General features: G+C 38.4%; 1 protein-coding gene across 1 annotated transcript in view; it reads left to right on the forward strand.

Annotated features, from left to right (window-relative positions):
* The first annotated feature begins 647 nt into the window (after positions 1-647).
* AHCTF1 (AT-hook containing transcription factor 1) overlaps positions 648-23,321 on the forward strand; it is a 92,714-nt gene continuing 70,040 nt past the window's right edge. Inside the window, exons 1-4 of the mRNA XM_004439569.3 lie at positions 648-985; positions 16,563-16,690; positions 18,520-18,773; positions 22,416-22,596. Of these exons, the coding sequence (XP_004439626.2) occupies positions 16,570-16,690; positions 18,520-18,773; positions 22,416-22,596 (556 nt within the window). The 5' untranslated portion in view covers positions 648-985; positions 16,563-16,569. The remainder of the gene's footprint in view (positions 986-16,562; positions 16,691-18,519; positions 18,774-22,415; positions 22,597-23,321) is intronic.

Genomic DNA, 23,321 nt, shown 5'->3' on the forward strand with positions numbered 1-23,321 from the left:
TTTGGGGTAAAATTTTGACGAAAAAAATTAGACTAGGCCGCGTGAGCACCTGTGGCCACGAAAGCACGCTCGGATATTAAAAAATATACCGGAGGGAGAAAAAAGCGTTTCCCCCAGAAGTCTGGCGCCCACTTCCGGCACGAAAAGTCGGAGCAGAGAGAACGAAAAACACCGAGGGCGAACGTGGCTGCCATGGGGGCAAAGATTATCACTTGGCCCCCCAACAAGCGGGGCCAGACGATAACGTGGCGACTCTCCCACCACCAGTCACCCCGCGGGACCTGGAGGCCGGCGGGTTCCCCCCGGCGCGACCTCGGGTAAAAACTACCACTCCCGACTCCACGCCGCGCCCATGAGCCCGGCCGCCGGAGGGGACGAAGGCGCAAGGCATTGTAGGACTTGTAGTCTTTCTCCCCCTCAGCTCATTGGAGGCGGGGCGATCCTATTTTATGTAAATGATCGCTCCTTCCCAACCCCGCTTCCCTTCCCTCCCTTTCCCTCCCCCCACCTTCTTTCACCGCGAGTTTGAAATTCCCGCGAGCCGGCGCCCGAGGCCGGAACACTCGCGAGAACTGAGGTCACGGCGCCGCGATCTCCTTTCCCATTCCCCTCCCTCTCCGCCCTCCCCTGCCCTCCCCTCCCCTCCGGGCGTGTGGGACTCGGTGTCGGCCCAGGGTAATGCGCAGAGCGGGGTCGGCGCTGTCCGAGCGGAGGAGGCCGAGTGGCGGCGGGGGAGGACCCGGAACCGCGGTGCGGGCGGCTGTCGCGTCCTAGTCGCTGAGCGCCCTCGGGGGTGTGCGTCCGAGGTGGCCGGGAGGTCGCGGGCGGAGGCCGGCGCGGAGAGCAGCTTCCGCGGGGCGGAGGAGAGCGCGCCCTGCCTGTGGCGGCCGTGTCTCCCGGGAGATGCTGTGACGGGCCCGCGCGGGAGGAGCTCGCGCCCCCTGCACCCGGCGGCCGCGGCGGCTCCGTCACCCGCCCTTGCCAGGTAGGGGGAAGGGAAGGAGGGCCTGGGCCGGCGCGGCCTGGGCGCGCAGCGGCCTCCCGGCTCCTCGCACCGCGCGGGGCCTAGGCCGGGCTCGGGCCCGCCCTGCCCGCGAGCGGTGGCGGGTACGGCGCGCTCGGGGGCTCCGCGGGTGCGTTATATAACCTCCTTGTCGGCGGAGCGCAGCGGCGGCACATGGCGGCGGCGCGGGCCCGCGGGGTCCACCCCCCGCGCCTCCCGCGCCGGCAGCCGGGCGCTCGGCCGCTCCAGGTGCTCCCCGATGCGGTGGAGACCTTGGCGGGCCTTTCCCTCGGAGCCCCTGCGGGGGCTTCGCGTCGGCCCTCGGGGAGCCTGTGCTCCACATGCTTCTGCGCCTGGCCGGGGTGAGTCCAGGGCGGGGAAGAAGTTGGACTCGTGATTTGAAAAGCGCAGCGAATTGGTCAGATCGGGGAGATTTAAAATAACAGTACGTCTCGAAGTGGGGATTCGTGTGCCTTTCTAGTCCCGCCTGGAAACTCGAAGACGATGACTTTTGTTACTGGTGGACTGCTTTTGGGGGTGGAGGGTGGTAGGTTAATTTGTTCTCAAAGCCAGCGAGGTTCCTACTAGCTGTTATCATCTTATTTCAGATAGGCAGTTTGAGAAATATCTGGAAGAACCCGAGTCCTTTAGGATAAAATCTAGATCTTTTGGGAACTCGAAAATTTCAGTTTATTCTCAATATTCTAAAGAGCCGGTAGATTCTGAGAATCTTCTTTCGTGAGCTTTCACTGATGGGGTCTGTGAAAAGGAGAGAAGAAATTAGGGTAGGTTTCCTTATTTTGGAGGATTTGAGCAGGGATGACATGCCCAGCTCAAGTTCATGCTTGAGGGATGCTCTAAGTGTCTTAAGCGCTGTGGCAAGTCTGCATTCTCTCCGTAGTCTAATTTTTGATCCTAATTTTTCGATAACCTAGTATCAAAGTGTCGCCAATTCGCAAAAGAGCAATAATTATTAAAATTTTTTCTTTTTAATTCTTATACTGCACTTTTGGGATGGATACATCTTGATTTGAGAGGAAACAAAACTTTCTTTCCTTCTCTTCTTAGCGTGAAAATTTTCAGGAACTGCTCATTTTTTCTTCAGAATGAAGTGTAACTTCCCTAGGTTAGGTTAACAGTCTCCACCAGTATGTCCTGCTGTCCAGCCTCAACTCTTGACAGGTTTATGCTTCATCTGTTCTGGAATCATCCTCAATCCTGGGACCATTTTCTTGAAGATGTACTTTGATGTTCCTGTGCTCAAGTCCTTCAGCCTGGAGTGCCATCTCTGCCTTTATCAAGTTCTCAAATGTCAGATCCTCCTTACCTTAAATGCCCTGTTTTCTGTGCAGTTTTTCATTTTCCTTTATCCCACTGCCTCCCTGGGATCTCACAGCATGTATACCTCTATTGTAGCCTTTATTTATGTCTGATATTCTGATGGTTGTCTGTGTATCTCCTCTTCTAGAATGTAAACTCGTTGAGGTCACGAAGTAGGTCATCTTTCTGCCTTCCCATTCCCTTCCCAACACAATGTTTAAAAAGCGGTTGGCATTTAATAAATGTTTGAATTAAGTTTGAAAGAACAACTGCTAAAAGGCTGAAAGTTTCTGGGTCCACTGATGTGCTTTACATTTAAATCATAACTCTTAGTCTTTTTACGAGTCAAAAAGAAAAAAGTAAAAATGCATACAAAATGTTTTTGTAGAAATGTTTGCTCAGTATATGTTGCAATATAATTATTGAACAACTAGGTTAGAGATTTATTTTCTGTAGTGGAATTCAGCTGCTTTTGAGGATGTGTGTGTGTATTTCACACAGAACTGATTTATGGTATTCTGTCTTAAGATCTTCCCTAGTAATTTTGCGAATTTTGCTTTGTTTCTTAATGCTGAAAGAGAGTATACTTAAAAATAAGTTGGACCCAATATTGAGTTTTTTGTTTTTGATGGGCTTTATTTTTTTAGAGCAGTGTTAGGTTCACAGTAAAATTGAGTAGAAGGTACAGATGCTTCCAGTATACCTCTTTCCTGCACCCACTCAGGCGCAACCTCTGGCATTATCAATATCCCCCACCGGAGTGGAACATTTACAATTGATGAACCTACACTGACACATCATTATCACCCAGAGTCCATAGTTTACATTAAGGTTCAATCCTGGTGTGGTACATTCTATGGGTTTGGACAGATGTGTAGTGGCATGTATCCATTATAGATAGTATCATTCAGAGTAGTTTCATTGCCCTAGAAATCCTCTGTGGTCTGCCTGTTCATCCCTTCTTCTCTGCTAACACCTGGCCACCACTGATCTTTTTACTGTCTCCAAAGTTTTGCCTTTTCCACAATGTCATAATTGGAATCGTGCAGTATCTAGCCTTTTCAGATTCGTTTCTTTCGCTTAGTAATATGCATTTAAGTTTTCTCCACGTCTTTTCATGGCTTGTTAGCTCACTTCCTTTTAGCACTGGGTAATGTTCCATTGTCTGGATGTACCACTGTTTATTTGTTCATTCACCTACTGAAGGACCTCTTGGTTGCTTCCATGTTTTGACAATTATGGGTAAAGCTATTATAAACATCCATGTGTAGGTTTTTGTGTGGACATAAGTTTTCAGCTCCTTTGGGTAAAAATACCAAGAAGTGTGATTGCTGGATCGTATGGTAAGAGTATGTTTAGTTTTGTGAGAAGCTGTAAACTGTCTTCCAAAGTGGCTGCACCATTTTGCATTCCTACCAGCAATGAGTGAGAGTTCCTGTTGCTCCACATCCTCACCAGCATTTGGTGTTGTCAGTGTTGTAGATATTGGTCACCCTCATAGGTGTGTAGTGGTATCTCATTGTTTTAATCTGCATTTCTCTGATGACATACGATATGGAGTATCTTTTCATGTTCTTGTTTGCCATCTATGTATCTTCTTTAGTGAGGTGTCTGTTAAGGTCTTTGGCCATTTAATTGGGTTATTTGTTTTCTTGTTGAATTTTAAGAATATTGAGTTTTTAAAAATTGATTTTAGGGGTCGGCCCCATGGCTTAGCGGTTAAGTGCGCGCACTCCGCCGCTGGTGGCCCGGGTTCGGATCCTAGGCGTGCACCGAGGCACCGCTTGTCAAGCCATGCTGTGGCGGCATCCCACATAAAGTGGAGGAAGATAGGCACAGATGTTAGCTCAGAGCCAGTCTTCCTCAGCAAAAAGAGGAGGATTAGCATGGACGTTAGCTCAGGGCTGAGCTTCCTCACAAAAAAAAAAAGGAATAAAAGGTTCACGAATATTAAAAAAAAAAAATTGCTTTTATTGTTTAGTGTGTCTGTTCCCGTCCCTGCTAGTATCTTGCTATCCTAATTCGCCACATGTTTAGGACCTGTTACTTGCAAGGCATGGTGACCCTCGGGCATTCACAGGAGTAAGATATGATTTTTGCCTTTTAGGAATTCATAGTATAGTGGAGAAGACAGGCAAACACAAGTAATAAATTTCAAAAATCATATTTAGGATTGCTAACATAAAGATGGAAAGGAGTGAGCTCAGGAATGAGATTAAATAGGAAAGGATGAGTCTACCCAGACCACACTGGGAATCTAGTCCTTGAGTGATAGGTGGGGCTTTGGCAGATGGGGATGGAGGAGGGAACAGCATAAAGAAAAGAATGAAAGTGCCAGGCAATCGCAAGCTGATGAAAGCAGTGATTTTGGGAGACAAGGCTGTAAAGATAGTCTGGGTCTGCCAGATTGTGGCGGACCTTGATTCCCTGTGGCTGAGGGTGTCAGTTTTCGTATGCGGTAGGGAGTCATTGAAGGTTTTTGAGAAGGGGAGTGACATAATCTCTCTGTGCTTTATCAAGAAAATGAACAATATTTTCATTAACAGCCACCAGAGTGTTCCTGCTCTGCCTCTAGACCTTGGGAAGGAGTTGAAACTTTGTAAATTACTTTTTAGAGGTTGCCAATGCTGGCATGTCATAAAGGCCGGGACTCTACTTAATTTTGTACAATATTGAACATAGCTGGTTAATGCGCTTGTGAACATATATGTCTTTATATGAGATGTTCTTTCTAATATGATTTTTAGAAATTCTCCTCAATGTGCTTAGAAGGTTAAAATTTGCACTGTAAATTTGGGATTTGAAAGGTCTTGAAGCCAGCTTTTGCCATATAGATTCAAAGGCTAATTTCTAAATTTAGAAAACTTTTTGTTTCCTTCATTGAACATTTTTTTGAACTCCTTTGTGCCAGGCACTGTGATAAGCTAAGAGTCGGAGAGGTAAGTATTCTCCTTTTCTAGAAGCTTGGGTGTGAGACGAGAAGGAAGACAGAATATAGAGATATAGCATTACAGTACTAGTAAGTGGTGGAACCTGGACTTAAAACCATTTCTGATTCAGTGTTTGTGTCTTTTCTTTATTCTGGATGGAACCTGTGATTATTTTTCAACTTGCTATTTCTCAGACACTTAGGGCTTTGAGAAATTCTTTTTCCTCTTGAAATAGGCATCAATATATATTATGCAAGTTTGAGAACACTGCTCTAATTCCAGTGGAACTAAAGGGGTAAATTCCTTTGGCTATGTAGAAGCCAAGTCTGATTAACTTTCAGGACCAAGAAGTGAGTTATAATTTTACCCTAATCCTAAGCAACTATTTAATGAAAAGGGGAGGCAGTGAGATGAAGGTAGAGGAACACTTAGGAGGGGGCTAATGTACTGAGGGTAGAGAGGAAGCTATGGATTCAGCATTTCGTTTTTGTGCATCTAGCATTTTAGCATGTAGTAAGCATTTAGTATTGGTTGAATGAATTAAGAAATGGACTCAGAATTGATAAACTGTTTATCCATTGAATGTGGGCAGTAAGACTGGAGGATCACCAAGGAAGTTGAGCAGCTTCAAGATTTCAGTTCTGTTGTCTTTAAATTTAATTTCTAAGTTTCTAAGGATAGCACTAACTTAACATTGTTAACCATGTTAACCTTTTGTGGAAATACCTGGGCCATAGACCAGAGCTATGGGGTACTTGGAGTCTTTTAACACTTGGAAACCTGGAAACATGGGTTCATCCACGGTCCATACTGATCCGAGTTCTGTTTCTGATGGATTAATTGCAGTAAATATTTATTTGTTGAATTTACTTTGGCATAAGATAAGAAAGAATATTAATGATAACCCACTCACTGCTAAATTCAAGATTATAAATGTTTCACAAAACATTCTACTTCCTTTTATTTTAGATTAATTGTGGATTTTTGTAAATTTTGTTTTTATTGTTTTTCCCCCTCTTTGTTTCTCTTTTATGATTTAAAAGTTCTCATATTTTGGGATTTAGTGAAAAGTCGAATGACTGTCTCTCACCCTCTTAGATTATGATTCTTCTCCTTTCAGTTTTTTCTTTCTAGACCGTGATTTTCTTTTCCCCAGAAAAAGTTTTTACTTCCATGTGTCAATTTTCAACTCCAACGTTATTATCTTATGGGGGTAGCCATTGAAGCAATGTTTTCCTCAAAAAGTAACATTGTGTGCTGTGCTTCTCAGAATGATAGTCCAGTGATATAGATGTGGTGGGGTACCTGAAACATATGACAGATGCGGTGTCACTTTTACCTGGAGATTTAGTCTGATTACTGCCCAGTACATAGAAGTTGCTTCATAGATTATACCTTCCTCTCCCACCACTCTTTTGGGGGTGGGGGTGGGGTGCCCTTAGATCTTTTATCCATCTTTAATTTCCTATTTCTGTATCATACTGAGGAAGAGGTCTTATTTTTTTTTTTCCAGATTTCCAGAAGGGATAGCTAAATTGTCTCAGGACATTAAAAGTTTGTAATTTTCACAATGATTTGAAATGTTACCTTTGTCATAAGTGAAATAGTTCAGTTTCTGGTCTCTTGCTTTCATGGATCTGTTTCTCTATATCAATACCGTGTGTTTTGATCTTCTCAGAGAACCAGCTTTTGATGTCATTGATTTTTTTTTTCCTTTAGTTTTTCTCTTTTCTATTTCATTAATTTTGGCGCTTTTGTTCCTTTCTTCTGCTCATGCTGGGTTTAATTTGCTCTTCGTTTTCTAGTTTCTTAAGGTGGAAGCTTAGGTTATTGATATGAGGTCTTCCAGGTATTTAATGCTATTAATTTCCCTCTAAGCACCACTTAAGCTGCATCACACAAATTTTGATATGTCATGTTTTCATTTTCATTCTGTTCAAAATACTCTCATTTCTCTTTTGATCTCTTCTTTGATCCATGGGTCATTTAGAAGTGTGTTGTTTAGAGTCCAAATATTTGTAAATTTTCCAGATGTTTTTCTTTTTTTTTTTTTTTAAAGATTTTATTTATTTATTTTTTCCCCCCAAAGCCCCAGTAGATAGTTGTGTGTCACAGCTGCACATCCTTCTAGTTGCTGTATGTGGGACGCGGCCTCAGCATGGCCGGAGAAGCAGCGCGTCGGTGCGAGCCCGGGATCCGAACCCGGGTCACCAGCAGTGGAGCGCGCTCACTTAACCACCAAGCCACGGGGCCGGCCCAAGATGTTTTTCTCTTATTGATTTCTAATTTAATTTCAGTGTGATCAGAGGATGTACTTTGTATGATTTGAATCCTATTAAATTTGAGACTTCTTTTATGGCTCAGAATATAGTCTATCTTGGTAAATCAGCTGTATGCCTTTGAAAAGAACATGTAGTCTTTTGTTCTTGGGTAGAATGTTCTATAAATATCAATTAGGTCAAGTTAGCCAATTGTGTTTAGGTCATCTTTACCTTTACTGTTTTTCTGTCTGGTTCTATCAGTTATGGAGAGAGAGGTGTTGAACTCTGCAATTACAATTGTGAGTCTGTATGTGTCTCCTTTCAGTTCTCTTGGATTTTGCTTCATATATTTTGAAGCTCTATTACTTGATACATAAATATTCAGGATTGTTAATGTTTGCTTGGTGAATTGACCCCTTTATCATTATGAAATGATTCTCTTTATCCCTGGTAATATTCTTTGCTCCGAATTCTGCTTTGATATTAATACAGCTGCTCCAGCTTTTTTTTGGATTAGTGTTAGCATGGTGTATCTTCCATTATTTTACTTTCAACCTTTTTGTTTAAACTTGGTCTTGCTTTTTGATCCAATCTAACAGTCTCTACTTTTTAATTGGAATGTTAAAGTTATTTCATTAATATGACTATTGATGTAGTATGATTAGGTTTAAATATACTATCTTCCTATGTTTTTATTTGTTCCATTTATTCTTTCTTTTTCTTTCTTTTTATACCATCTTTTGGATTGACTTTATTATGACATTTTCTCTCTTTCATTGGCTTATCAGCTATATCTGTGTGTGTGTGTTTAGTGGTTGTTTTAAGGTTTACAGTGTACATCTTTAAATTATTACAGTCTATCTTCAAACAACAGTATAGCATTTAATGTATAGTGTAAGGACCTTGTAATAGTATGCTTCCATTTCTCTTCTCTAGGCCTTTGTGCTATTGTCATTTGTTTTACTTGTAAAAATCTTATAAACTCCTCAATATATTCGTATCATTTTTGCTTCAAATAGACAATTGTCTTTTTCTTTTTTTTTTTTTTAGTGAGGAAGATTAGCACTGAGCTAACATCTGAAACCAATCCTCCTCTTTTGCTGAGGAGGATGGGCCCTGGGCTAACATCCGTGCCCATCTTCCTCTACTTTATACGTGGGATGCCTGTCACAGCATGGCTTGATGAGCGTTGTCTAGGTCCGCACCCAGGATGCAAACCTGTGACCCCGAGACTGCTGAGGCAGAGCGCGCAAACCCAACCACTACACCACTGGCCCAGCCCCGACAATTGTCTTTTAAAGAGACTAAGAATAAGAAAAAAAGTATTTTATATTTACCATTTTTGGTAGTCTGTATTCTTTTGTGTAGATCCAGATTTCCATGTGGTATTGTTTTCCTTCTGCCTGAAGGAATTCCTTTAACATTTCTTGTAGTGCAGATCTGCTGGTGATTGTCTTTTCAGCTCTTGTGTGTCTGAAAGGTCTTCATTTTAAAAAGATATTTTCACTGGATGTAGAATTCTAGATGGACAGCTTTTCTTCCTTTCAGAACTTAAAATCTGTTCCATTGTCTTCCAGCTTGCGTTGTTTTCAATGAGAAGTCTTCTGTCATTCTTATCTTTGTTCCTCTGTGCAGTGTGCTACTTTTAAGATTTTCTCTTTGTCCCTTGATTATGATGTATTTTGGTGGAGTTTCTTCATGTTTTTGGTGCTTTAGGTTTGCTGACCTTTTTGGATTTGTGGGTGTATAGTTTTCATTAAATTTGGAAAATTTTGGCCATTAGCTTTTCAAATACTTCTGTCCTCTCTTTTTGGAGATGCTGTTACACATGTTAGGGCACAAGCTTATCCCATAGCTCACTGATGCTCTGTTCTTTCCCTCCCTGCCCCCAGCCTTTTTTCTCTTTGTGCTTCATTTTAGGTAGTTTCTATTGTGGGTGTTTAAGTTCACTAATACTTTCTATGTCTAATCTGTTAATCCCATCCAGTGTATTTCTCATCTCCAGAAGTTTGATTTCCTCTTTTTTATATCTTTCAAATCTTTCCTTAACATGCTCATGCTTTCCTCTGTCTTCATAGGGATTATAGCTAGAATAATAGATTTAATGTCCTCATCTAGTAATTCTGACATCTGGGTCATTTCCAAGTCTGTTTCTATTGGTTGGTTTTTTTTCCCCTTACATATTCTTGAGCTTTGTTTTGGGATGCGGCTAAGTTATATGGAAACAGTTTGATTCTTTTGACGCTTGCTTTTTGAGCTTTTGTAGACAGGCCCAGCACAGCCTTTAGATAAGGGCTAATTTTTCTCCCACTATTGAAGTAATCAATACCTTTTTGAGTACTCTAAGTGCCCCGTGTATTATGAAATCTTTCCCCTCTGGACCTATTCCTGGCCTGTGTAAGCTCTGGGAATTGTTTTCCTCTACTTTTCCAAGGATTCATTCCTCGGCCTCTGGTGGTTTCCTTATGTGCTTACACTGATCATATGAAGATTCGGGGGAACCCACTGCAGATCTCTGGAGCTCTTTGTATGGCCTTTGTACTGCAGTACTGTGCCCTGTGAATTCTAGCTACCTTTGGCTTTGTGGCATTCTCAACTGTCTCCTCAACTCAAGGAGACCCTTGGGCTCTATTTGGGTTCCCTCTCCGTGCTCTGTGTCCTGGAACTCTATACATAGTAAGCTAGAGAGACAGCACTAGAGGTCATCTTGTTCTCCTTTCCTTTCTTTCTTTTTTTTTTTTTTTTTGTGAGGAAGATCAGCCCTGAGCTAACATCCATGCCAATCCTCCTCCTTTTTTTTCCCCCAAAGCCCCAGTAGATAGTTGTACGTCATAGTTGCACATCCTTCCAGTTGCTGTACGTGGGACGCGGCCTCAGCATGGCCGGAGAAGCGGTGCGTCGGTGCGCGCCCGGGATCCGAACCCGGGCCGCCAGTATCGGAGCACGCGCACTTAACCGCTAAGCCACGGGGCCGGCCCCTCCTTTCCTTTCTGCTGTCCTGTGCTACCTGTTGTCCAGTGTCTAAACACCTTGTTTCATATATTTGTCATGTTTTTTTTAAGTGGGAGGGTATATCTGGAGTGGAAATTACAGTTCTATTTTTAAATACTGTGACTGAGCCAGTACTTCCACATCATAATCTTTGTATCACATTAAAAACAACATAACAACAGAAAACACATCCAGCCTAAGAAATAGAACATTTATTATATTTCATTAAAAAAAATTGATTGTTGTGCATTGTTCTTTCAGATGAACTTTAGAATCACCTTGTGAAACTCTTTTAAAAATTCTATTGGGATGATCTTGATTGACTTGCAGTGATCACAGAACTTTTTTGCTTAATGTTCATGAATACTCCACAGAATACACTTTGGGAAAAGCTACCACGTAGAATTCTGAAGGTTTTAGCTCTGGAGAAATGTTTGGTTTTAAGTTTAATAGAAAAACTGTTAACTTCAGTTTACCATTACACTGGTTTTATCAAGGCTATAGAAGGCCATCAGGGGAAAACAACAATATCAATGTGATTGTGGCCTTTCCTACCTAAATTTGTCTAAAAATTTCTTTGGTACTAAGATACTTAGGAGGAGAGGGATTATGACCAATTTCTGTAAATATAATGCTTTCAGCAACTAAAACTTGAGCCTAGGACCCTTATATAAATATAAGAGGTTTTCGTATTGGAGGCTAACGGTCATTACTTTCCATTGACCATATATTATATATTATAGTAATTATAATCTAATTACTTTATTTTAGATTATACTTTTGGATCTGTTTTGGATAATAAAAAACAAACTTCCACTTTTAATGGGTAGGAAATCTCAAATATAACCTTTAAAGTTTTTTGAGTTATGGTGACATGATAAGTTTTTTTGAGGCAGTTGATCAGATTTTCATCTAGAAAATAGCATTTACAGCTTGAACAGAAAATTAAAACTCATGTTTTGTTAACTTATTGAGTGACCTTTTCAAATTTATTTTTTTCACATAAATTTTTCTTGGGGGGGGGGTACCTAACTACTTGCCAATTATAGATTTGGGTGTAAAGAATAAGAACGAACAAGTAACTGGAGATCAGAAGACCCTTAGTCTGGTTAGAGGTCAGGCTTTGACAGAGGCTGAGTGATTAGGAATAGAAATGATTGACTACGATGCAGAAATTTTTGTTGTTGTTGTTGTTAAAGTGGGCAGTTTCTAGTGACCGCTTGTATTGCATGGTCAGGGGAGGAAAAGGAAAAGGAAAAGGAAACCATTTATTCATGTATTCAACCAATATTTTGTGCCTCCTCCACAGTGTGGAAACACTGGGATTAAAATGATAAATAAGGTACATATTTGTCCCCTAAGAACTCTCAATCAAAGAGGCAATTCTACATTGTGATAAGTGCCGTCCATGTTAGGGGAAGTACCAGATTTGTCAGGAATGAATAGGAGAATTGTAGCTTAACTCAGACATGAGAGAGTGAGGGGAAAGCTAGTGATCAAGGAAAGTTTCTTGAAGAATAATTGTTTTAGCTAAGTGCTCAAAGTTTCTGGGTAGGCATTAGAGTTATTAACCAAGAGAGGAAATAGAAGAAAAGGGTCAAATTTGTAGAGAGGAAGGAGAAAGAGTGATTGTTTCATTTTGGAAATGTTGAGTTTGAGGTGCCTTTGGGGGGAATCCAGGTAGAGAGTGGTTGGCGATGTCTGTTGTTTTGGAAGGAATTGTGGTGTTGCTGTTATACAGTATTTGAAGTCATGGAGTGACAGAGATTTCTTTCTCCAGATAATCTGAGTAAGTGAGATAGAGGATGTAAGTCTTTTGCCTATAGGAGAAAAAAGTTCTAGAATTGCCAGGTCAAAAGATTTGTCCATGTAGGGGCCTACCCAGTGGCGTAGTGGTTAAGTTTGTGTGCTCCGTTTCTGCGGCCCGAGGTTTGCTGGTTAGGATCCCAGGCACAGACAGATGCACCGCTTGTCAAGCCATGCTGTGGTGGTGTCCCATATAAAGTAGAGGAAGATGGGCACGGATGTTAGCTCTAGGGCCAGTCTTCCTCAGCAAAAAGAGGAGGATTGGCAACAGATGTTAGCTCAGGGCTAATCTTACAAAAGAAAAAAAAAAAAAAGATTTGTCCATGTAAAATTATAATCTGGCACATTATCCTCCAAAAAGGCTGTTAAGGTTTATGGTCCCACAAGAGTATATATGCACGTGTGTGTTTCCCTATACCTTCAACAGTGATTGGCAAAAATGGATCATGATTTAACATGGTGTTTTCTTGATAGTGAATATTAGGTTGATTTGCATCTTCTTCCCGTCCTAAGATCGCATAAATATCTCCTGTATTTTCAGAGTTTATTTTTATTTTAGATTTTGTTTTATTTTTAAAAAATTCTTTAGGTAATTATTATTGATTTTATAAAAATAAAAAATGTGTTAAAAAATCCAATCCATACTGAAAAGCATAAAAAAAGGAACAAATCTACACCCGAAATTTGGATCACACAAAAAGTAAGCAGTACTAAAGTTTTGTGACTATTTCAGACATATCTGTATGCTGATATCAGATAGAAGAAATCATACAGAGACAAATTTTATGAAATGGAATAAACTATAAATGTGATTTTCTTTTGAAAATTAATTTTATAAGAAAAACTGAAATTAAGGGACAGGAATTATTGAACTTATGATAATTTTTATTTTTTTTAAAAGGAATATTTACATATATATTTTTTTGCAGGGAAAGATTTGCCCTGCGCTAACATCCATTGCCGATCTTCCTCCTTTTTTTTTTTCTCCAAAGCCCCAGTAGATAGTTGTACGTCATAGTTACACATCCTTCTAGTTGCTGTATGTGGGACGCAGCCTCAGCATGGCCAGAGAAGCGGTGCGTTGGTGCACGCCCGGATCCGAACCCGGGCTGCCAGTAGCGGAGCGCGCACACTTAACCACTAAGCCACGGGCCCGGCTCCTTCAGTTTGATAGTATTGATTTTCTTCTATGAGAATGGCTTGGGCTGAGTGTTACAGTTATAACCTTGTGCTTGGTAAAATGACTTCTCCCTGGGGTTGCTCTCCTGCCAGGGAGACTCCTTTGGACTTTAGTGCCTTTCTACCAAGAAAGTAGCACATTGCCCTGGAAGTTGGCCCTCAGCTGAGGTCCTGTGGTATAGTATGTAATTAGAGGGTTCTAGACCTGGAATTTTCCTGGAGTTTTTCCGGGGTTATCCATTCACTCCTTGAGTTTACTTCTCCTCAAACTGAAGGGTATTAGAATTCTCTGAACTTTTTGAACTTACCTTCTTTCTTCTGTATTGCTTCATGATATGTATACACACACACACACACACGCACAGTTTTATTTATTTTTCTAGATATTAGGGGAGGAATGTGTAGTATGTGCGTGGGTAATGTGTGTAACTTCTTTGCTCCACCAATGTGTAACTCTTTGCTAGAAATGAGTAGCAAATTGTATCGATAATGTTAATTGAATAGTCCATACCTCCTCTCTGATTTGAAATATCCCGATTTGCTTTTTATCATCTACTTAGTTTTTGTGGTTCTCTGTGTAGAGTATCTGTTTCATTGATATATTTGTCCATGACTAGCCTTATGTCACATTGTTTTAATTATTATAGTGTAATAGTATGTTTTTACTATCTGATAAAGCAAATTCCTTTTTCTCTTGTTTGGTTATTTTTCATATTTTGCTATTAAGAAAACTGATATATACATTCTTATGTATGCCTCTTCCTGTATATATTTTCAACGTGGATATGTAACAGAGTCTAAAATAAACCAATGTATCTTTGTTCTCAGACAATAAGAGGACTAGGAATGCTTTATTTAAATCTCGTATATTAACCATTATTATTATTGTTGTTATGTAGTCCGTATTTTAGATTTTTCCTTTTTTTTTTTTGCCAGTTCTTTGACACACCATTCTTGCTCTATCTCAGACCTTCTATCTGATCACTGTTCTACCTGAAGCCTTCTTCTACCTGTAATCCTTTAGAATTTCCTTTGAGGGAGGGTCTGCTTGGGGTAGAATCAGTTTGTATTCGTCTAAAAATGTGTTTCATATTTGTTCTTAAGGAAATTTCAGTGATATATAATTATTTGTTGACAGCTGTTTTTGCTTAGAATTTTGAAGATATTCCAGATTTTTGGCTTCCACTGTTGTTGTTGAAAAGTCATTTCTTTTCATTTATTTTACCTAGGATTCACAGGTCTTCCTGTTTTCAGAGAATTGGTGTGTCTCTATAAATCTGGGAAGTATCTTTTAGAATGTTGGCTCTTCTTTACTATTAGTGTTATATTTTGGGAGGATTCTGAATAAACATGTTAGATCGTATGTTAGATCTTCTCTATTGTCTATACCTTTTAACTACTTATCTCTTTGTCTCTCTGTGTTACATTCTGGATAAGTTTTTGGGCTCTCTCTTTCTGGTGTACTGTTTTACTTATCTTTCAAGTTTGTTTTTATTGACTATTAAGTAGATACAAAAGAATTATTTGTTGAGTGGGTACAAAAGAATGTACAGAATCGTGATACACTCCATTCCAATTCGGTTTCGTTCTCTCAAAGGTAGCTACTATTGTGGATTTTGTGTTTATTTCCTTGTTTTATTCGTAGTTGTGCTACATATGTTTGTATCCTTAGGCAATATTTTGTTTAGTTTTGCAGTCTTTTTAACTTTATATAAATGTAATCATTCTGCATGTATTTTCTGCTGCTTTTATTTTTTAATATTATATTCTGACCTATGTCCATATTGTTTTATGTAGCTGCAACATTCTCATTGCTCCATTGAGTTTTTTTCCCATTGAGTTCTGAATTTTGCTTATTTCGTTTCTAATTCTAGAAGTTCTATTATTTTTTTTTTCAAATCTACTTGATCATTTTTCATTATAATTTTTAAAGTTTCTTCCTCATTATCAAGCTAAATCTTTGATGTCTTTAAACATATTAAACATACTTATTTTCTGTTTTCTGATCGTTTCAATATCTGAAGTCTGATAGACTGATTCTACTGGCTGTTGATCATGATATCCTTGTTATGTTATTTTCACTGAGCTCATTTTCTAAATTCTTCACCTGAGTATTATCAGATAACATAGCCTGAATTCTGGCCACTAATTTGTGTGAAGGGAAATTTTGTTTTTCTGAGTAGAGACTCATAGCCATGGTCAAAATGGACAGCTTTATTGCTCCCTGTCCTGCACAGTGGGTGTTTCTCTCACTCACCTCTACGCTGATGATGTAGCCCTGTGGAGTTTAATGAGGTGAGGGGGAGGCTCTTCTTAGCTTGCACTGGCTCTGTTAGCCCTAAGCTTTATCTTCTGCCTCTGTGGACCTCAGAGTGCTCAAAACAAGATCAGGATCACCAGGAGTGGAGTTGGTAGCTAATCCTCAAGGCCCAAGCCAGCTTACATGTCTTCCAAAACTCCTACTGTCTTCACTTTTGGCTTTGCCGACTCAGTAATCATTCAAAAAGATACTTTTATATTTTAACCATCATTTTTGGTTGTTTACAATGGGAGGGTCATTCAGGGACTCTAGTCTTCTATATGTTGGAAGTGAAAGATAATTTTAGATTTTTTTTCTATGCAATTAAAACACATATGCTGAACTCAACTCCTGAGGTTACTGTGGTTTTGGACATTTTTCATGGACTTTCTCCCCTTTTACTGTAGCAGTAATTTTTCTAAAATATGTCAGTTTTTCCTGTTTGTGTGTGAAGTGTTCTTTGAGAGTAGGTCAGGCAATAAGATTAATTGCATTGAACCGGTTTTCAAAGAATCTAGGGAATCATGAATATCCTTAGGGCATCTGGCTTAATGAATCTTTACTCTCCTAAGGCTGTTTGGGAAATATTTTCTTAGGAGAGAATACCTCAAACCCAGAAGCAAATAATATGTATTTTATAATCAGATTTTATTTACTTATTTAGTTTATTTACTATTGTGTGGTGCCTTTTTTTTTTCCTTCTGGCTAGAGATAATCAAGTGTATTATAGTATAAAATATCATAATAATGTTATCTTTTAAAAATATTTACAGTGGAAGTATGCGAGACTTAAGAGCACAAGTGACTAGTGGTCTTCTGCAGTTCCCGGAAGTCACTGTTCAAGCCCTTGGAGAAGACGAAATAACGTTAGAATCTGTGCTTCGTGGAAGGTTTGCCGGAGGTAAAATAATGTTGCTGAAAACTTACTAATTTGACTGATTTGTAAGATAAATAATAATAAGCATATATTGCAGTTCCTTTAATGTGGAAGAAAAAAAAGCAGAACCTGGTTAAAGTGGTCTTATATGAATATATAACATCTACAACTATATATATAATAACATGTACATACTCTAGAAAACATTTTCAGTGAATCTCTTGGGGAGGGTGGTAGTTCATTTTAAAATACCATATATTTTATATCTTTTAGTATTGAGGATCTACATTTGGAAAGTAGAAATAATACACAGCTGGTTTTCCTTTCTAATCAGTAAGTTTTATTGGTGGTGAGCTTGGATTAGAACCTAAACAGCCTAATGAGTAGAGAAATCTGATTGTAGGGCCATAGGTGATACAAAATATTCAGAAAGTCTTATTTCTTAATTCCAGTAATCTGAACAAGATCTTAATATATAGTTTAGATTATATAATAGAGCAGAAAACCATACCAAAGGAGCCATTAAATTATGGATTTCAGTCTAGTGAAAGATATTACAGAAGGCTTTTCTGAAAATGAATTTCACAGTTGTCCTTCCTAGCAGGAAGATAGCAGAACATATATCAGTCATTTAGCTATTTACAGTGCTATTCTCTTGAATATTAAAAGTAGTAACAATACTTACTATACACCAGGCACTGTAACAGCTTTTCATTGAGGTGAGTATTAGACTTCTCTAAGTAGACACGGTTCTATGTAGCTGAGAATCAAATAGGTTAAGTAACTTGATCCCATTTACACAGTAACAAGTGGCAGAAACAACCTTTGAACCCGTGCGTTCTGGGTCCCCGTCTGTGCTATGCTATTTCCTTGAACTATATAGCCTCCATCAGCTATGATCTAGTATATCCAGCTATCTACTTGGATGTGTGATAGACATCACATATTTAGTAGTAAAAGTTACCACCATTCATCTAGCTGCTCACGGGGAAATTCAGGGTCTGTTCTTGATTCTTCTGTTTTACTCACCTCCCCATATCTTATTCATCAGCAAGCAAATCCTTTTAGTTCTGCCTCGAAGAGAAGTCTCCAGTCAATCCACTTTTCTGTATTCATGGCCACCAACCAAGCATAGGATATCATTCCCTGCATCTACTCTGTGCTCCTCCCTTATTGTCCATTCTCTGCTTAGCAGCTGGACTAACATTTAAAAACATAAATCAGATTGTCACTGTCCTGCTTAAAACCCTCCAGCTACTTTACATTGCATGCCAAATAAAATCCAAACATGACTAGTAAGGGGCCAAGAAGGGCTTCTGGTATTTCCTGTTGTTATGCTAGTTATGTCTTATCTTCTTAGTTAGATTTTGAACTTTTCAGGGATAGAATCATATGTTATATTTTATAATTCCTGTAGCACCTAGTTTAACTCTTAAGATATAATGTAGTAAAAGTATGAGTTTCGGAGTTAGACAGACTTGGGATCCACTTCTGGCTCTGGTATTGGTAGCTGTGCAGCCTTGAGCAAGTTATTTAACTATATGAAAGTTTAGTTGCCTTATCTCTGTATTGAGGTGTGACAAGGAGTAAATGAGATTCTGTATTTAGGCACATAGCATGGTACCTTTACTGAATGGTTACTTTATTATTATTGTGGTAGTAATTGTTCAATTTATTTTACTAATTTGAGGACCACTCTGTTCTATAAATGCTTAGATTTCAATTTGGAGATAATATGTAAAGTTTTATATAATGAGCTAGGTATCATATATGTAAAAGAGCAACTGCTGTTTAGTTTTGTTGTGTACATACAATATTAACATAAGCAACATTTTTGTGTTTTTTTCTTCTAGGGAAAAATGGACTTGCTTGCTTGGCTTGTGGTCCACAACTTGAAGTAGTAAACTCGCTGACAGGAGAGCGGTTGTCTGCATATAGATTCAGTGGAGTGAATGAACAACCTCCTGTAGTCCTAGCTGTGAAAGAATTCTCTTGGCAGAAGAGAACTGGATTGTTAATCGGATTGGAAGAAGCAGAAGGGAGTGTTCTCTGTCTTTATGACCTCGGTATATCAAGAGTGGTTAAAGCAGTTGTTCTTCCTGGAAGGGTAGGTACTGTTTAAGATATGTGGACATTCTGCTTTCAAACTGAACCACCTGTCGGTTACATGGGTGTGTTCACTTCGTGAAAATTCGTTGAGCTATACATTTATAATTAGTTTACTTTTATGGAAGTGTGTTACTTTTTATTAAAAAGTTCAAAATAAAAAAGAGGTTAAAGATGTTATATTATCAAATAAATGTAACATTTGAAATGTAACTTTTTTATTCTTGGTTAGAAAATTGAAAAGTAAAAATAGTGATGATGTAGTGTTCTAATATTCTTTTATATGAAAAGTATCATCTGAGTCTTGTTCTTATCTCCAGTTGGATTTTGTGAGGACACAAAGTTTATAAAAATATTATATTCATTACTGTGGTATTTTTTTCTGTTTTCTTTCTTTTTTGAGACTATAGTCTCAAAAGCAATATGGAAAACATGTATTCATTATTGTTTAAGATTTGAGTAATATATTTAAGGAGTGGATTCATTTATAATTATCATTTATTAATTCTAATGTATGTATGCCTTTTATATGCCAGGCATCTTATCCCAGTAGTAATTATGGAAGTACTTTGAATTCAGGTTGTTTCTTCAGCAGGTTTATTCCTGCTCTTCCGTACATGGTGAGAAAATGTATATACACTTACAAATATACACACACATAAATATGAAATCATGAAAGAGTAGAATTCCTCCTATACATAATGTGAAAAAAATATGCACTTACATACACACAAAAATACGTGTGTATATGCATACATTTGTAACGTATATAGTGATAGAAAAGAATTTTTAAAGTTTAAAGGGAGCTCTAATGACAAAATAATATGTTTTTACAGTTGAGGAAGCTAACCCAGTGGGCTAATGTGGGGGTCTGAAGTAGTTTATAGCCTGATATCTTACATGTACTTGCCAGGGGTGATGTTTATAAAGGCAAAATTAATTTAGCACTTTATTGATTGCTTACTATAAATCGAGTTATGTGTTAGACTTTGGGGGTAAATAGATGAATTGAATTTGATCCACGCTGTCAGAAAGTTTGTAGTCAAAAAGCTTGTAATCTAGTGGGAGAAGACAGATAATAAGATTAGAGCATAAATAGAATAAGTACTTTGATAAATTCAAGCCCTTGGGACATGGAGAACACCTGGATAATTTCTACTCAAAAAGGTTGGACATTTCAGGCAGAGACCAGCATGTAAAACGTCACAGTGTGTGTATGGAGCATTTGGGAAACTAGGCTTATTTAGAATGGCTGGGCAAGAGAGGAAGGAGGAAGTGGGGGCCAGAAATGGTGGGGATTAAGATTGTGAATGGCTTTGTTTGCAATTAGGGGCCTCCTAAAGTCTATGGTGAAGTCGTTTTAAGTTTAAAGCAGAACTCTAGTGTAAAAAGCTTCTTATTAGATTGGGGTGGATCAGGTAAAATAATGATGAACTGAACCAAGGAAATGGCAGTAGAAATGGAGAGGATGGGACAGATCCAAAATATATTCAGGAGGTAACATGGACAGGACTTGTTGAGCATTTGGATAAGAATAATTGGGAAGGAACAAGAGTTAGATGAGTTCCTGGTTGCTCGTTGTGTGGATGGTTGGTATCACATGGAAGAGGGACTATAAGAGAAGGAAGACATTGGAAGAGTAGTGATAGATACCTTCAAAAGAAGTTTAGTCAGCTAGCTGTTTTCTGGCTAAGGCACAGTATCTCTTTTTAAATTTGTTTGCTTTTAACTGCCTTATTTTAAAATTACTTAAGGTAGCATTATCAGTTACTTCATATAGTATTGTATGAGGAATGCAAACAGATTCCTTACCTAGCACTGGTGGAATTGAAGAGAATATGCTTTAGTATTTATAGACATTATTACCTTAATTTAGAAAAGGAAGACAATGCATAAAATTACACCTTTCAGAATTTGAAACACCATGGAATGTTTTGTGTACTAATGAAATATAGACCGAGCCAGGCTTTTGTCTGTAATAATAAATTATAGCCTGAAACAAACTTTAATCTTATATTAACACATAAACCATTGATAACAAATTTCCTCTTTTCTTTCTAGGATACTCATCAGTATTATAGTAGAAATCACCAAATACTTATCATATACCTAATTAATTTTTGTGAATTAATAGGAAACAAGGAAAACTAAGTATAAAATAAAATATGGACTATTAGGTACAGACATTTAAAAGTTGACCTAACGAGAGCCAGCCCTGATGGGCTAGTGGTTCAAGTTCGGAGCTCTCACTGCTTTGGTGGCCCAGGTTCGGTTCCTGGGTACAGAACCACATCACTTGTCTGTCAGTAGCTGGGCTGTGGCGGTGGCTCACATAGAAGAACCAGAAGGACTTACAACTAGAATATACAACTATGTACTGGGGCTTTGGGGAGGGGGCAAAAAAAAAGGAAGATTGGCAATAGATGTTAGCTCAGGGCGAGTCTTTCCCAGCAAAAAAAAAGCTAAAATTTGACCCATGAGATGAAGGGGGGAAAATATAACTCCATTAATGTAGCTACAGTATGATTTTCTTTAAATAATTTCAGTCCTTGTTAAATGTCAATGATGCAGTCACTGCCAAAGCTTCGTGTGACGTCCATTTATAATACAACCCCTTTAAAGACGGTGAGACCTCTGCAGGCTTGAAGGCATAAGCAGGACTTTTTTTTTTTTTTAATCTTCCTCTTTTTTTGCCTGAGGAAGATTAGCCCTGCGCTAACATGTTGCCAATCTTGCTCTTTCTTTTTTCTCACTGAAGCTGCAATACATAGTTGTGTATCACACTTGTAAAGTTGTAGCTCTTTTATGTGGGACGCTGCCTCAGCATGGCTTGATGAGCGGTGAGTAGGTCCACACCCAGGATCCGAACTGGCGAACCTCAGGCCCCCAAAGTGGAATGCATTAACTTAACTGCTACGCCACTGGGCCTGCCCCTGGAATGATTTATTTTTACTCTTCCTTAAGAGAAGAGGCTATGTAATCACAGAGTAGCTGGTTAAGAGCTGTAAAATGAGAAAAATCTAAGTTTGAGTTTTACACTTAATGATTGTGTGGCTTGAATAACTCTGCTAAATTTTCTAAGTCACAAGGTGTTTCATCTTTGAATAGGTATAATGACATATAGTCCAATATCAAAGGGTTATTATGGACATTAAATGAACCACTTAGCACAATGCCTGACATATAGTAAGCTCTCAATAAATATCAATTATTATTCCAAATGATTTTTTTGTATATTGAAATAATGGTGTTATTTCTCTTATGTCTGAAGATTTCATTATGTTATTCAGATTCACAAGTATCAAGTGTTAGGTTTATCATTGTATATTAGAAAATGTTTAAATCTTTAAATCTTAAACATGTTTATAACGTTTTATAACTTTATTATTTATTATATTATAATTATATTGTGTGTTATTAATCTTTCATTTATAAAAATCTATAAATGTTTTGTTTTATAACTATTAAATTATATTATTTATTATAAATCTTTAAACATGTTATAATGAATATGTTTATATGTTTTATAACTAAAATGTTTATAACTAATAACCTGCTTTAACCTCAGAATTTGTGTGTTGTGTTTTTAATTGTATTTTCTCACTTTGTATAAAAAAAGCAAATCATATATTTCGCCTTCTAGGTGACAGCTATTGAACCTATAATTAACCATGGAGGAGCTAGTGCAGGCACTCAGCATTTACACCCAAGTCTGCGATGGCTTTTTGGTGTGGCAGCTGTGGTAACTGATGTTGGACAGATCCTTCTTATTGACCTGTGTTTGGATGACTTGTCATGCAGTCAGAATGAAGTGGAGGCATCAGGTAATTGGTCATTCTTTGCTTGAAGTCAGAAATTGAACACCTGAATATTCTGATGCAATGGATTGATTTTTAAACATAGTCAAAATTTTTTATGTAGAAACTTCTTTATGTATCTTTGTTTCTTTTGTTGTTTGGACCTATTGTTTTATTGTTTTGGGTGCTGTGAATACCTTTTGCCTTTTGGTTATTCTATTTTGTTGATGAAGTGTTTATATACTAAAGTAGGTCTTGAAAGAGATAAGGATATTGATTTCTTTGCTTCCAGATGTACACTTGAATAATATCTATTATTAAGTAAATACCAGAAGAAGGGCTAAAGATATAAAATCTTGATCCTTGTCAGACAGTGTCAAATTATCCAGCTGTGTAGGATCTAACGTAATGTTTTCGGCATACTGTTTGTGTTCCTATGGTAAGACCAAGATAGAAATAAAGTAATTTAATAGGAAATAACAGAGTAGTGGAAAGTTTTCCCTCACGAAATAACATCCTGAAATAGAACTAATGCTACTTAAAATTTAAAAAAAGGGAAGAGAGACAGTTTTTCCCCTTTAATACTAATGCTTGTATTTATAAATCTGTTCTTTACTGAGTACTTTCAGTGTTTTTGTTTTTTTAATTTATGGGATTCTTATTTGATTGGTTTATGTAGGGAAGAGAGCTATCATAAAAACTTTTAAAAATGTGTGTATTACTTTTCAAGTTTCAGGAGAGGACCATTTACC

The sequence above is a fragment of the Ceratotherium simum genome, chromosome 36, assembly GCF_057802395.1.
Source record: "Ceratotherium simum simum isolate JZ-2026a chromosome 36, ASM5780239v1, whole genome shotgun sequence".
NCBI classification, from domain to species: Eukaryota; Metazoa; Chordata; class Mammalia; order Perissodactyla; family Rhinocerotidae; genus Ceratotherium; species Ceratotherium simum.